Genomic DNA, 16,041 nt, shown 5'->3' with positions numbered 1-16,041 from the left:
ATATCTAGTAAGATACTGCTCATTTTTCCTTTAGTAGAGATCATTTACTCATTATTATGTAAATCCCAGTTTTTTAAATGAAGTGGGATATAAAAAACTAATATACTGTAGCTGCATTTAAAAAAAATATTTTGAAAGGATTCTGAAATTAGTTTTGCAAAGCAAATCAACTGCCATATGCTTAAATATAAGAAACAAGATCTGTATATCTGTAACTACAGTATAAAGAAATGTAGCAACTAGAATAACAAAATATTTAAGAAGAAAAACAGTGAGAAAGAAGCAATTAGATATGTAAATATGATTGCAAAACTACGTACAATATTTATGAGTGGAATATTCATACCTTTAGAATATTTATTAAATTATAATCTACAGAGTTTAGGTTTTAGGTTAGCTTGGGGTTATTTGACATATGCCTTAGCATTATTAAATTGATATAAATCTGGATTCCATACTTGTAATCACAGCATTTTTGAAACCTTACGGAATATGGAATAACTATGCTAATGAACCATGTTTTGCTGTTGTCAGTACAGTATAGGCAGGCCTCGCTTTACAGTGCTTCGCTTTACAGCATTTCACTAATGCAGCGGTTTTTAGCTATACCCATTCTTCAGTTATTCATATATTCACCACTCACTATAAGCTAAGGACAAAAAATTTTTAAGTAATGTATGTACTGTATATGCATTTTTAGGCCTAGCTATATTGCTCACTTAATATATGATGGTGTAAACATCAGGCATTTATAGGCATTTGAAAGTAAAAAAAAAAAAAGGCTACGATTTACTTTACAGCAATTTTTGCCTTACAGTAGTAGCCCAGAACCCAGCCTGCTGTATAAGCAGGGCTCTCCTGCATATAAATACAGTACTAAAAAAACCACAGTACTTGAGCAATACATAAAGGCCAAAATGTCAATTACAATCAACCAATTTGGGATTTTTTTTTTGATCTAAGAGTTCTACCTAAAATTATAAAGTGGATAAAAGTGGAAAAATATATTTGTTAGGACAAACATGGGGTACTGCTTGGTATTGTTAATTGCTATTAAATTCAAAATTTCAAAACTATATGTAACAGTCATTGGGTTAAGCTCTTAATTTTATTAAGCAATATAATATTTTAAATCTTCATTTATATTTTTTGTCGGTATATTATGGAAATATCAAGGTCTTAAATAAGCATCTAAGACTAAAACCAAACAATTAATGATTCTCTGTAGATAAACAAGGAACAATGAGTAGCTTAGATATCTGGAATGTTACATATGAATTTAGACAACCAACCCCTTCAGTTATGCATTACAAGACTGCTTGGCAACTCTTTTAACACAACACTTAAACACTGAAAGACATAGATTTGATCTGACATGTCTACACCTACAAACATTATTACTGTATGATGATGGTGATTATGATGATAATGGTTATTCATGGAATGCTTGATAACAGTCAGGTGATCAGTGAAACTCTTAAATTAACAATACATGTATTTGATTCACAATAATAATTCATTACTGACTATTAAAAGGATATGTCATAAAATCAATTTTTTAAATCAAACTACAGTATGTAAAGTACTCTGATAACCTCAGCACCTCAGATAATTTACAACTTATTTAATCATCTTCAGTGAATGACTCTTGATCCAAAGAATTGAAACAGTCTTCCCTTTCCTTGGATCTAATCTGGTTGCCTCCCACTCTCTTAATGAATGCAATTATATATATATATATATATATATATATATATATATATATATATATATATATATATATATATATATATATAACTTACAGTAGTATTTTTTGCAGTTTAGAACACTATTATGGTTTGAGAATACAAGACTTGACTGCAAAATGACATTTTTTTCTTCAACCAGAAAAAGGTTTGCAGTGTACATTCATATAAAAAAAAAGTTCGTAGCTACCTAGCAAAAATATAAATTAGCCTATTTTAGTATTTGATCACCTGACTTATATAAGAAATGTTGATAACAAGTCACTTACAGAATAGTAGTTATAGGGACGAACTGCCAGCCATAATGTGCCAACGCAGGACATTACAATGATAGGCAGTAGTAATTACAGGGGTTGAACCATAGGCCAAATTGTACTAGTTTAGGATATTACACTGATAGGCAGTAGTAATTACTGGGGGGACAAACTACCAGTCAGACTGTGTCACTGTTGTATATTACACTGATGAGCTGTAGTAGTTACACAGGGATGAACTATCAGTCGGATTGTACCAATGAGGGTTATTACATTGATGTACAGTACTGTAACGTAAAGTACGAGACTTGCTGGTGGAATCCCGGCCCTGGTCTTTCCCGTTAGGTGTCCGGATATATACAGTACTAGTTATAGTGGAACGACCAGTTTTATTGTATCAGTGTAAGGGTATTACACTCGTACATTATGCATTTATTGTAAGTCAATTTTATCACTGTGCTCCAAAGTCATTGAAAACATGATGGCGAAGAGGCTCAGCCACTCGCGTGCCGTCACACCTCACCATGCATCATAGTCATGATAGGAGTCTCTGGGGAAGAGGAGTCATCAGGCTCTGTAAAGAACAATGAGTAGCTTAGATATTTTAAGTTTATTAAATTTATAAAGTTTCAATTCTCTCTTATCTAACGATGGCAGTCTCCCTGTACCCCATCTACCTCTTACTCTCACAGTAGTTATCACTAAATAATGATGTAATATAAACCATACCACGGGCAGGGCTTGAACCCGCAGTTAGAGAGCAATAGCATCATTACGATTTCGTGAGTTATGATGTAATATATCTGTCGCCCCTCTAAAAGCATACGCATTCAAAAGTCTATCCATCAGCCTTTTATCTGCTATTGCATAGTGTAACATTGTTATCACGCCCCATACCGTATCTCGTATACTTACTTATCTTCTTTTTCTTAAAATACATATTACCTTTTACTAAATATTTTTCTATACTTATTTAGAAGCCCTCCATTATCATTTACCCTGACACTCTTAAAATAGTTTTGCCCATGTTAACATTTAGGTCCCCCACAACAATTATTTTTTCTCGGTTCAAAACTTACACACTCAACACACCCAAAATCTTTTCCCTAGGCAAATAAACACTTACTACTATCCACTTCTTACATGCCACCCTTATTTTAATCCACATAATTCTTCAATTTATATATATTACTTTTTCTTTCCAAAACTGATGATTTAACATTACCTCTACTCCATCCTTTAGGAGTAGCAGTAGTATATATAAACTCAGCGACCGTCTCCCACCAAGGCAGGATGACCAAAAGAAAATACATTTACCATTCATTCAACCGCCATCTTTTCAGAAGTGTACTGACATTACAATTATATTATTGTCCGACTGCAACATCCCTACCCCTCTTTCAGTGGTGTAGACACTGCATATCCCACCTTCAAGACTCGAGTTCGGCTAACCTGTTTCCCTGAATCCCTTCGCAAAAGTTACCTTACACTCCAGCAACACGTCCATTTAAAAAGCACTTATTTCCATTTATTCATATTCGGCATGACATATATATATATATATATATATATATATATATATATATATATATATATATATATATATATATATATATATATATAATATAATATATATATATATATATATATATATATATATATACATGTATATAGGATATATATATATATATATATATATATATATATATATATATATGATAAGATATGGTAGGAAAAGAGGGACTACAAATGTATAAATTCAAGGATTATGTGGAGTAAAATAAAGATTGGATGTGAAAAGTGGGTTATAGTAAGCGTGTATGCACCTGGAGAAGAGAGAAGTGTAGAGGAGAGAGAGAGAGATTCTGGGAAATGTTGAGTGAATGTGTGGGGAGTTTTGAATCAAGTGTGAGAGTAATGGTGGTTGGGGATTTCAATGCTAAAGTGGGTAAAAATGTTATAGAGGGAGTAGTAGGTAAATTTGGGATGCCAGGGGTAAATGTAAATGGGGAGCCTTTAATTGAGCTATGTGTAGAAAGAAATTTGGTAATAATACATATTTTATGAAAAAGAGGATAAATAAATTTACAAGGTATGATGTAGCACATAATGAAAGTAGTTTGTTAGATTATGTATTGGTGGATAAAAGGTTGATGAGGGGCAACTGATATATCGGATCATTATTTAGTTGTAGCTACAGTTAGAGTAAGAGGTAGTTGGGAAAAGAGGAAGGTGGCAACAAGTAAGAGGGAGGTGAAAGTGTATAAACTAAGGGAGGAGGAAGTTCGGGCGAGATATAAGCGACTATTGGCAGAAAGGTGGGCTAGTGCAAAGATGAGTAGTGGGGGGGTTGAAGAGGGTTGAAATAGTTTTAAAAATGCAGTATTAGAATGTGGGGCAGAAGTTTGTGGTTATAGGAGGGTGGGGGCAGGAGGAAAGAGGAGTGATTGGTGGAATGATGAAGTAAAGGGTGTGATAAAAGAGAAAAAGGTAGCTTACGAGAGGTTTTCACAAAGCAGAAGTGTTATAAGAAGACCAGAGTATATGGAGAGTAAAAGAAAGGTGAAGAGAGTGGTGAGAGAGTGCAAAAGGAGAGCAGATGAAAGAGTGGGAGAGGCACTGTCAAGAAATTTTAATGAAAATAAGAAAAAATTTTGGAGTGAGTTAAACAAGTTAAGAAAGCCTAGGGAAAGTATGGATTTGTCAGTTAAAAACAGAGTAGGGGAGTTAGTAGATGGGGAGAGGGAGGTATTAGGAAGTTGGCGAGAATATTTTGAGGAACTTTTAAATGTTGAGGAAGAAAGGGAGGCGGTAATTTCATGCACTGGCCAGGGAGGTATACCATCTTTTAGGAGTGAAGAAGAGCAGAATGTAAGTGTGGTGGAGGTACGTGAGGCATTACGTAGAATGAAAGGGGGTAAAGCAGCTGGAACTGATGGGATCATGACAGAAATGTTAAAAGCAGGGGGGGATATAGTGTTGGAGTGGTTGGTACTTTTGTTTAATAAATGTATGAAAGAAGGGAAGGTACCTAGGGATTGGCAGAGAGCATGTATAGTTCCTTTATATAAAGGGAAGGGGGACAAAAGAGATTGTAAAAATTATAGAGGAATAAGTTTACTGAGTATACCAGGAAAAGTATACGGAAGGGTTATAATTGAAAGAATTAGAGGTAAGACAGAATGTAGGATTGCGGATGAGCAGGGAGGCTTCAGAGTGGGTAGGGGATGTGTAGATCAAGTGTTTACATTGAAGCATATATGTGAACAGTATTTAGATAAAGGTAGGGAAGTTTTTATTGCATTTATGGATTTAGAAAAGGCATATGACAGAGTGGATAGAGGAGCAATGTGGCAGATGTTGCAAGTAGTATATGGAATAGGTGGTAAGTTACTAAATGCTGTAAAGAGCTTTTATGAGGATAGTGAGGCTCAGGTTAGGGTGTGCAGAAGAGAGGGAGACTACTTCCCGGTAAAAGTAGGTCTTAGACAGGGATGTGTAATGTCACCATGGTTGTTTAATATATTTATAGATGGGGTTGTAAAAGAAGTAAATGCTAGGGTGTTTGGGAGAGGGGAGGGATTAAATTATGGGGAATCAAATTCAAAATGGGAATTGACACAGTTACTTTTTGCTAATGATACTGTGCTTATGGGAGATTCTAAAGAAAAATTGCAAAGGTTAGTGGATGAGTTTGAGAATGTGTGTAAAGGTAGAAAGTTGAAAGTGAACATAGAAAAGAGTAAGGTGATGAGGGTATCAAATGATTTAGATAAAGAAAAATTGGATATCAAATTGGGGAGGAGGAGTATGGAAGAAGTGAATGTTTTCAGATACTTGGGAGTTGACGTGTCGGCGGATGGATTTATGAAGGATGAGGTTAATCATAGAATTGATGAAGGAAAAAAGGTGAGTGGTGCGTTGAGGTATATGTGGAGTCAAAAAACGTTATATATGGAGGCAAAGAAGGGAATGTATGAAAGTATAGTAGTACCAACACTCTTATATGGATGTGAAGCTTGGGTGGTAAATGCAGCAGCGAGGAGACTGTTGGAGGCAGTGGAGATGTCCTGTCTAAGGGCAATGTGTGGTGTAAATATTATGCAGAAAATTCGGAGTGTGGAAATTAGGAGAAGGTGTGGAGTAATAAAAGCATTAGTCAGAGGTCAGAAGAGGGGTTGTTGAGGTGGTTTGGTCATTTAGAGAGAATGGATCAAAGTAGAATGACATGGAAAGCATATAAATCTATAGGGGAAGGAAGGAGGGGTAGGGGTCGTCCTCGAAAGGGTTGGAAAGAGGGGGTAAAGGAGGTTTTGTGGGCTAGGAGCTTGGACTTCCAGCAAGCGTGCATGAGCGTGTTAGATAGGAGTGAATGGAGGCGAATGATACTTGGGACCTGACGATCTGTTGGAGTGTGAGCAGGGTAATATTTAGTGAAGGGATTCAGGGAAACCGGTTATGTTCATATAGTCGGACTTGAGTCCTGGAAATGGGAAGTACAATGCCTGCACTTTGAAGGAGGGGTTTGGGATATTGGCAGTTTGGAGGGATATGTTGTGTATCTTTATACGTATATGCTTCTAAGCTGTTGTATTCTGAGCACCTCTGCAAAAGCAGTGATAATGTGTGAGTGTGGTGAAAGTGTTGAATGATGATGAAAGTATTTTCTTTTTGGGGATTTTCTTTTTTTCTTGGGTCACCTTGCCTCGGTGGGAGACGGCCGACTTGTTGAAATATATATATATATATATATATATATATATATATATATATATATATATATATATATATATATATATATATATATATATATATATATGTATATATATATATATATATATATATATATATATATATATATATATATATATATATGCAAAAAACAACCACTGAAAGAACAGAGAAATTCCAAGCGCTTTCGTGACTACTCACATTGTGAGTAGTCACGAAAGCGCTTGGAATTTCTCTATTTTCAGAGTGGTTGTTTTGCATATTCTGAAATCACCTGTTTACTGTGATCTTATTGCATATATATATATATATATATATATATATATATATATATATATATATATATATATATATATATATATATATATATATATATATATATATATATATATATATATATGTCGTGCCGAATAGGCAGAACTTGCGATCTTGGCTTAAATAGCAACGCTCATCTTGCCATATAGGACAAGTGAAAATTTGTGTATGCAATAATTTCGCCAAAATCATTCTTAACCTAACGAAAAAAATATATTTCACTGTGTTTGTTTAGTATTAAATTATTGTAAACAAATCTAAAATATATTTAGTTGGGTTAGGCTAAAATAAATTACTTTTGTTGTAATAAGGTTAGGTAAGTTTTCTAAGATTCTTTTAGTGCAAAATTATAAATTTTTACATTAACATTAATGAAAAAAAATATATCTTTAAACGTATAAGAGAAAATTTTAGAAAGGACTTAATTTTAAATGAGTTCTTGCTAATTGACCAGTTTTACATATTCGGCACGACACACTATATATATATATATATATATATATATATATATATATATATATATATATATATATATATATATATATATATATATATATATATATATATTATATATATATATATATATATATATATATATATATATATATATATATATATATATATATATATATATATATAATATATATAGATAGTATATTAATGATGCATAACAAGATCCATCTGATTCAAATTATGTTAATTTAGCTGTTGCTCATTGTAAATTAATGTACTATAATGAGTTCATAAAAGAGTATAGAGGAGGAACTCACCAACACTCTGGGGCCGGAAGGAGTACATAAAGTGTAGGTCGATAGTCCTCGCCAGTGAACCGTTCATGTCCTGCAACGCACGGTCCAGACCTGCTCAAACATGTTTCCATTAATATTTCTGCTGGTGGTATATGGTATGGTTGTGATAGGGTTGGTGTTTTTATGGTGTGGTTTGTGTAGTATGGTTACGGTATGTGGCATAGCTGTAGTATGGTTGGGGTGTGGAATAATGATAATGGTATGATGTTGAAGATATGTAATGTATTAATGTTGGTGAACAGTGAAATAGGTATGGTTTATAGTATGGTTGCGCTGTATAGCCCTTGTGGCTTAGCGCTTCTTTTTGATTATAATAATAATATAGTATGGTTGTGTGGTGGGGTAGTAGTGTAGGGGGTATAGAAGTGGTATAGTACCGTATGGTGGCGTACTATGAGTAACTGATTCTGTTACAGTGATGGTAAGTTACAGTAGCATTATGGTGAAGCTGTGTCATTTTGTGCGGAACAGTAGACGCAAATATTAAGCAGGAAAGTGTGTTATGTGCTCCAACTGACTTGAAGTGATTGTTTGTGGTGGATTAGATGTGAATTGCCGTAGTTTTGGGTTTTGATGGCTGTGATATATATATATATATATATATAGGCGGTGAATGGGATGTAGGTTGTGCGTAATGTGTATGGGACGTGGATAATGTATGAGTATTATTGGTAATGCTGATAGTATATATAATCTACGCGGGGTGTGGGTGGTGTATGGGATGTGGATAATATATTGTGGGAAATATGTATGGGATGGATAATCTACAGTATATGTAGGTTTGGGGTAGTATGTGTGGGATGTGGGTAGGGTAGTGAGTATTTTGAGTTTAGTACTTGCACTAGTAGTTGCCGCAATAAAATAAGTGAGCAATTAATAATAAACGTTTAAATACGCATTTATCCTAATACTTCCAACATAAAAGTCACCTTATAGCGAAATTAATGGGATACTAACCCAAACAAAGTATATTAATAGTCAATATTATTTTTAGTGTGACAAAAGAATATTTAACCGGCTAGAGTATAAGTAGAGGAGAGCAAAGTCAATTATTATTATTAAAGATTCGCCGGTATTCTCCCGGCCCGGGCCTTTTCCAAGTGGTGGCCCGGCCTTGGCTCCCTCTTTAGGGAGTGTCTGAGACCTAAGTCTCCCATGGGAGGAGGCACAAGTACCTCCTCATCTTTGGGACCAACTGTCCCCAGGCCTAGCCACAAGCTAGGCCTCTCTGGTCTGCCATCCCCGCATTAAGGGGCCAAATGGGAATGACAGTCTTATGAGCTAAAGGCTCGGGCTCGGGCACCTACCCTACCCTAGAAGGGTTAGGCATGGTACCGATCAGCAAAATCAATGAATTTTAATACTAAAATCCTAATACTAATACTAAAATCCTAGTAATACTGAGTGTTCTCCAAACATCAAGTTTATCTGGAGTTTATCTGGAGAGAGTTCCAGGGGTCAACGCCCCCGCGGCCCGGTCTGTGACCAGGCCTCCTTAGGTCAGTGTCCCAGGATGCGACCCACACCAGTCGACTAACACCCAGGTACCCATTTTACTGATGGGGAACATAGACAACAGGTGGAAAGAAACACGTCCAATGTTTCTACTCTGGCTGGGAATCGAACCCAGGCCCTCACCGTGTGAAGCGAGAGCGTTAACCACCAAGTGGGTGGAAATCTACTATATCTTGTTTCCTCTAAATATTATAACCTTCAGGGGAGACTTCTTGATACTGATGAAGGGCCTTTTCATCCAAGGAATTGGAGGTATCCTTCCCTTCCACGAATGAAAGCTGATTGAATCCTGTTCCCTAGTCGCTGTATGATCCCCCTACGGATTTAGCGATTCCCCATGAATATAATAAGGCTGACAAATTTTATATGTAAAATATCATGAAGGTCCTGGTAGCTTCTTAGTATTGTTGTAAAATATTAATGCGAGGAAGAGGATGTGTGGGAGAGGGAGAGGATGTGTGGGAGAGGGAGAGGATGTGTGGGAGAGGGAGAGGATGTGTGGGAGAGGGAGAGGATGTGCGGGAGAGGGAGAGGATGTGTGGGAGAGGGAGAGGATGTGTGGGAGAGGGAGAGGATGTGTGAGAGAGGGAGAGGATGAGTGGGAGAGGGAGAGGATGTGTGGGAGAGGGAGAGGATGTGTGAGAGAGGGAGAGGATGAGTGGGAGAGGGAGAGGATGTGTGGGAGACGGAGAGGATGAGTGGGAGAAAGAGAGGATGTGTGGGAGAGGGAGAGGATGTGTGGGAGAGGGAGAGGATGTGTGAGAGAGGGAGATGATGAGTGGGAGAGGGAGAGGATATGTGGGAGAGGGAGAGGATGTGTGGGAGAGGGAGAGGATGTGTGGGAGAGGGAGAGGATGTGTGGGAGAGGGAGAGGATGAGTGGGAGAGGGAGAGGATGTGTGGGAGAGGGAGAGGATGAGTGGGAGAGGGAGACGATGTGTGGGAGAGGGAGAGGATGTGTGGGAGAAGGAGAGGATGAGTGGGAGAGGGAGAGGATGTGTGGGAGAGGGAGAGGATGTGTGGGAGAGGGAGAGGATGTGTGAGAGAGGGAGAGGATGTGTGGGAGAGGGAGAGGATGTGTGGGAGAGGGAGAGGATGTGTGAGAGAGGGAGAGGATGTGTGAGAGAGGGAGAGGATGTGTGGGAGAGGGAGAGGATGTGTGGGAGAGGGAAAGGATGTGTGGGAGAGGGAGAGGATGTGTGGGAGAGGGAGAGGATGTGTGGGAGAGGGAGAGGATGTGTGGGAGAGGGAGAGGATGTGTGGGAGAGGGAGAGGATGAGTGGGAGAGGGAGAGGATATGTGGGAGAGGGAGAGGAAGAGTGGGAGAGGGAGAGGATGTGTGGGAGAGGGAGAGGATGTGTGGGAGAGGGAGAGGATGAGTGGGAGAGGGAGAGGATGTGTGGGAGAGGGAGAGGATGTGTGAGAGAGGGAGAGGATGTGTGGGAGAGGGAGAGGATGTGTTGGAGAGGGAGAGGATGTGTGGGAGAGGGAGAGGATGTGTGGGAGAGGGAGAGGATGTGTGGGAGAGGGAGAGGATGTGTGGGAGAGGTAGAGGATGTGTGAGACAGGGAGAGGATATGTGGGAGAGGGAGAGGATGAGTGGGAGAGGGAGAGGATGTGTGGGAGAGGGAGAGGATGTGTGGGAGAGGGAGAGGATGAGTGGGAGAGGGAGAGGATGTGTGGGAGAGGGAGAGGATGTGTGGGAGAGGGAGAGGATGTGTGGGAGAGGGAGAGGATGTGTGGGAGAGGGAGAGGATGTGTGGGAGAGGGAGAGGATGTGTGAGAGAGGGAGAGGATGTGTGGGAGAGGGAGAGGATGTGTGGGAGAGGGAGAGGATGTGTGGGAGAGGGAGAGGATGTGTGGGAGAGGAGAGGATGTGTGGGAGAGGGAGAGGATGTGTGGGAGAGGGAGAGGATGTGTGAGAGAGGGAGAGGATGAGTGGGAGAGGGAGAGGATGTGTGAGAGAGGGAGAGGATGTGTGGGAGAGGGAGAGGAAGTGTGGGAGAGGAAGAGGATGTGTGGGAGAGGGAGAGGATGTGTGGGAGAGGGAGAGGATGTGTGAGAGAGGGAGAGGATGTGTGGGAGAGGGAGAGGATGTGTGGGAGAGGGAGAGGATGAGAGGGAGAGGATGTGTGGGAGAGGAAGAGGATGTGTGGGAGAGGGAGAGGATGAGTGGGAGAGGGAGAGGATGTGTGGGAGAGGAAGAGGATGTGTGGGAGAGGGAGAGGATGAGTGGGAGAGGGAGAGGATGTGTGGGAGAGGGAGAGAATGTGTGAGAGAGGGAGAGGATGTGTGGGAGAGGGAGAGTATGTGTGGGAGAGGGAGAGGATGTGTGGGAGAGGGAGAGGAGGTGTGAGAGAGGGAGAGGATGAGTGGGAGAGGGAGAGGATGTGTGGGAGAGGGAGAGCATGTGTGAGAGAGGGAGAGGATGAGTGGGAGAGGGAGATTATGAGTGGGAGAGGGAGAGGATGTGTGGGAGAGGGAGAGGATGTGTGGGAGAGGGATGTGTGGGAGAGGATGTGTGGAGAGAGGGAGAGGAGAGGATGAGTGGGAGAGGGAGATGATGAGTGGGAGAGGGAGAGGATGTGTGGGAGAGGGAGAGGATGAGTGGGAGAGGGAGAGGATGTGTGGGAGAGGGAGAGGATGTGTGGGAGAGGGAGAGGATGAGTGAGAGAGGAAGAGGATGTGTGGGAGAGGGAGAGGATGAGTGGGAGAGGGAGAGGATGAGTGGGAGAGGGAGAGCATGTGTGGGAGAGGGAGAGGATGTGTGAGAGAGGGAGAGGATGAGTGGGAGAGGGAGAGGATGTGTGGGAGAGGGAGAGGATGTGTGGGAGAGGGAGAGGATGTGTGGGAGAGGGAGAGGATGTGTGGGAGAGGGAGAGGATGTGTGGGAGAGGGAGAGGATGTGTGGGAGAGGGAGAGGATGTGTGGGAGAGGGAGAGGATGTGTGGGAGAGGGAGAGGATGTGTGGGAGAGGGAGAGGATGTGTGGGAGAGGAAGAGGATGTGTGGGAGAGGGAGAGGATGTGTGGGAGAGGGAGAGGATGTGTGAGAGAGGGAGAGGATGTGTGGGAGAGGGAGAGGATGTGTGGGAGAGGGAGAGGATGTGTGGGAGAGGGAGAGGATGTGTGGGAGAGGGAGAGGATGTGTGAGAGAGGGAGAGGATGTGTGGGAGAGGGAGAGGATGTGTGGGAGAGGGAGAGGATGAGTGGGACAGGGAGAGGATATGTGGGAGAGGGAGAGGATGAGTGGGAGAGGGAGAGGATGTGTGGGAGAGGGAGAGGATGTGTGGGAGAGGGAGAGGATGAGTGGGAGAGGGAGAGGATGTGTGGGAGAGGGGGAGGATGTGTGAGAGAGGGAGAGGATGTGTGGGAGAGGGAGAGGATGTGTGGGAGAGGGAGAGGATGTGTGGGAGAGGGAGAGGATGTGTGAGAGAGGGAGAGGATGTGTGGGAGAGGGAGAGGATGTGTGGGAGAGGGAGAGGATGTGTGGGAGAGGGAGAGGATGTGTGAGAGAGGGAGAGGATGAGTGGGAGAGGGAGAGGATGTGTGGGAGAGGGAGAGGATGTGTGAGAGAGGGAGAGGATGAGTGGGAGAGGGAGAGGATGTGTGAGAGAGGGAGAGGATGTGTGGGAGAGGGAGAGGATGTGTGGGAGAGGAAGAGGATGTGTGGGAGAGGGAGAGGATGTGTGGGAGAGGGAGAGGATGTGTGGGAGAGGGAGAGGATGTGTGGGAGGGAGAGGATGAGTGGGAGAGGGAGAGGATGTGTGGGAGAGGGAGAGGATGAGAGGATGTGTGGGAGGGAGAGGATGTGTGGGAGAGGGAGAGGATGTGTGGGAGAGGGAGAGGATGTGTGGGAGAGGGAGAGGATGAGAGGGAGGGGATGTGTGGGAGAGGGAGAGGATGTGTGGGAGAGCGAGAGGAGTTGTGAGAGAGGGAGAGGATGTGTGGGAGAGGGAGAGGATGTGTGGGAGAGGGAGGGATGTGTGGGAGAGGGAGAGGATGTGTGGGAGAGGGAGAGGATGTGTGGGAGAGGGAGAGGATGTGTGGGAGAGGGAGAGGATGAGTGGGACAGGGAGAGGATGTGTGGGAGAGGGAGAGGATGTGTGGGAGAGGGAGAGGATGTGTGCGAGAGGGAAAGGATGTGTGGGAGGGAGAGGGAGAGGGAGTGGATGTGTGGGAGAGGGAGAGGATGTGTGGGAGAGGGAGAGGATGTGTGGGAGAGGGAGAGGATGTGTGGGAGAGGGAGAGGATGTGTGAGAGAGGGAGAGGATGTGTGGGAGAGGGAGAGGATGTGTGGGAGAGGGAGAGGATGTGTGGGAGAGGGAGAGGATGTGTGGGAGAGCGAGGGATGAGGATGAGTGGGAGATGGAGAGGATGTGTGGGAGAGGGAGAGGATGTGTGAGAGAGGGAGAGGATGAGTGGGAGAGGGAGAGGATTTGTGAGAGAGGGAGAGGATGTGTGGGAGAGGGAGAGGATGTGTGGGAGAGGAAGAGGATGTGTGGGAGAGGGAGAGGATGTGTGGGAGAGGGAGAGGATGTGTGAGAGAGGGAGAGGATGTGTGGGAGAGGGAGAGGATGTGTGGGAGAGGGAGAGGATGAGTGGGAGAGGGAGAGGATGTGTGGGAGAGGGAGAGGATGTGGGAGAGGGAGAGGATGAGTGGGAGAGGGAGAGGATGTGTGGGAGAGGGAGAGGATGTGTGAGAGAGGGAGAGGATGTGTGGGAGAGGGAGAGGATGTGTGGGAGAGGGAGAGGATGTGTGGGAGAGGGAGAGGATGTGTGAGAGAGGGAGAGGATGAGTGGGAGAGGGAGAGGATGTGTGGGAGAGGGAGAGGATGTGTGAGAGAGGGAGAGGATGAGTGGGAGAGGGAGAGGATGAGTGGGAGAGGGAGAGGATGTGTGGGAGAGGGAGAGGATGTGTGGGAGAGGGAGAGGATGTGTGAGAGAGAGAGAGGATGTGGGAGAGGGAGAGGATGTGTGGGAGAGGGAGAGGATGTGTGAGAGAGGGAAAGGATGTGTGGGAGAGGGAGAGGATGTGTGGGAGAGGGAGAGGATGAGTGGGAGAGGGAGAGTATATGTGGAGAGGGAGAGGATGAGTGGGAGAGGGAGAGGATGTGTGGGAGAGGGAGAGGATGTGTGTGGAGAGGGAGAGGATGTATAAGAGAGGGAGAGGATGGGAGAGGGAGAGGATGTGTGGGAGAGGGAGAGGATGTATGGGAGAGTGAGAGGTTGTGTGGGAGAGGGAGAGGATGTGTGGGAGAGGGAGAGGATGTGTGGGAGAGGGCAGAGGATGTGTGGGAGAGGGAGAGGATGTGTGGGAGAGGGAGAGGATGTGTGGGAGAGGGAGAGGATGTGTGGGAGAGGGAGAGGATGTGTGGGAGGGAGAGGATGTGTGGGAGAGGGAGAGGATGTGTGGGAGAGGGAGAGGATGTGTGGAGAGGAGAGGATGTGTGGGAGAGGGAGAGGATGTGTGGGAGAGGGAGAGGATGTGTGAGAGAGGGAGAGGATGTGTGGGAGAGGGAGAGGATGTGTGGGAGAGGGAGAGGATGTGTGGGAGAGGGAGAGGATGTGTGGGAGAGGCAGAGGATGTGTGGGAGAGGGAGAGGATGTGTGGGAGAGGGAGAGGATGTGTGAGAGAGGGAGAGGATGTGTGGGAGAGGGAGAGGATGTGTGGGAGAGGGAGAGGATGTGTGGGAGAGGGAGAGGATGTGTGAGAGAGGGAGAGGATGTGTGGGAGAGGGAGAGGATGTGTGGGAGAGGGAGAGGATGTGTGGGAGAGGGAGAGGATGTGTGAGAGAGGGAGAGGATGTGTGGGAGGAGGGTCAGGTTAGGTAAGACTTGTCAGGAAAGAGGACAGTGTTTCCTGAAGCGGGTCTTAGTCATATGATGACCAGCAGCTGGAGCTTTTGGTCATCTGACCGAGACTTTCAGCTTGCTTACCGGTCCACTCCCTTTAAAATTTATGGTGATTATAACCTTTTCATGGTAAGGAGGAGGGAGTGTGTAAGAGGTATCAATATACAGTGAACCTTTGGTTAATGCCTTTAATCCGTTCCAAAGAGCTAGACTTTAGCCGATTTAGCCTTTAACCGAATTAATTTTCCCCCACAAGAAATAATTGAAATCCAATTAATCCGTTCCATATAACCCAAAAGTATTAAACAAAATAATTTTTTACATGAAATATAGATTTCCCTACGCAGAAAACAATGATACATGACGAATAAAACAATAATAACATCACACTTACCTTTATTGTGGACTTGTTGATGAGTGATGAGACAGGAGGAAGGCAGAGGATGAAGGTGTTATATAATTTGGAAGGGGAATCCCCTTCCAAAAAGACTTCAGGTAACAAGTCCTTTTCTGGCTTGGGTCCTGGGAGTGCCTTTTCCTCCTAAGTAATGTAGGTCCTGTTTGGCATTTCCTTCCCAAACAGGCCTGTTTCGTCACAATTGAACACTTGTTGGGGTTTTAATTTTTCAGCCTCTATGTACCCCTTAAAGTCCTGCACATATTTTTCAGCCGCTTTTTTGTCAGAACTGGCAGCCTCACCATGCCTTATCATACCTACCACCATCACAACCACCCTCTACCACCATCATAATAGCTACCACCCTCTACCACCATCATAATCGCTACCACCCTCTACCACCATCACTACCACCCTCTACC

General features: G+C 43.4%; 1 protein-coding gene across 1 annotated transcript in view; it reads right to left on the bottom strand.

Annotated features, from left to right (window-relative positions):
• Nucleotides 1–1,842: 1,842 nt before the first annotated feature.
• The window catches only part of Awh (LIM/homeobox protein arrowhead), a 173,481-nt gene continuing 159,282 nt past the window's right edge, over nucleotides 1,843–16,041 (bottom strand). Inside the window, exons 6-7 of the mRNA XM_070090745.1 lie at nucleotides 7,816–7,905; nucleotides 1,843–2,573 (exon numbers count right to left, since the gene is read on the bottom strand). Coding sequence (XP_069946846.1) covers nucleotides 2,512–2,573; nucleotides 7,816–7,905 — 152 coding nt within the window. The 3' untranslated portion in view covers nucleotides 1,843–2,511. The remainder of the gene's footprint in view (nucleotides 2,574–7,815; nucleotides 7,906–16,041) is intronic.

The sequence above is a fragment of the Cherax quadricarinatus genome, chromosome 32 (genome assembly GCF_038502225.1).
Source record: "Cherax quadricarinatus isolate ZL_2023a chromosome 32, ASM3850222v1, whole genome shotgun sequence".
Classification (NCBI taxonomy): Eukaryota; Metazoa; Arthropoda; class Malacostraca; order Decapoda; family Parastacidae; genus Cherax; species Cherax quadricarinatus.
Note: the sequence above shows the minus strand (reverse complement) of the source record. Positions and strands in the feature narration are given on the sequence as shown.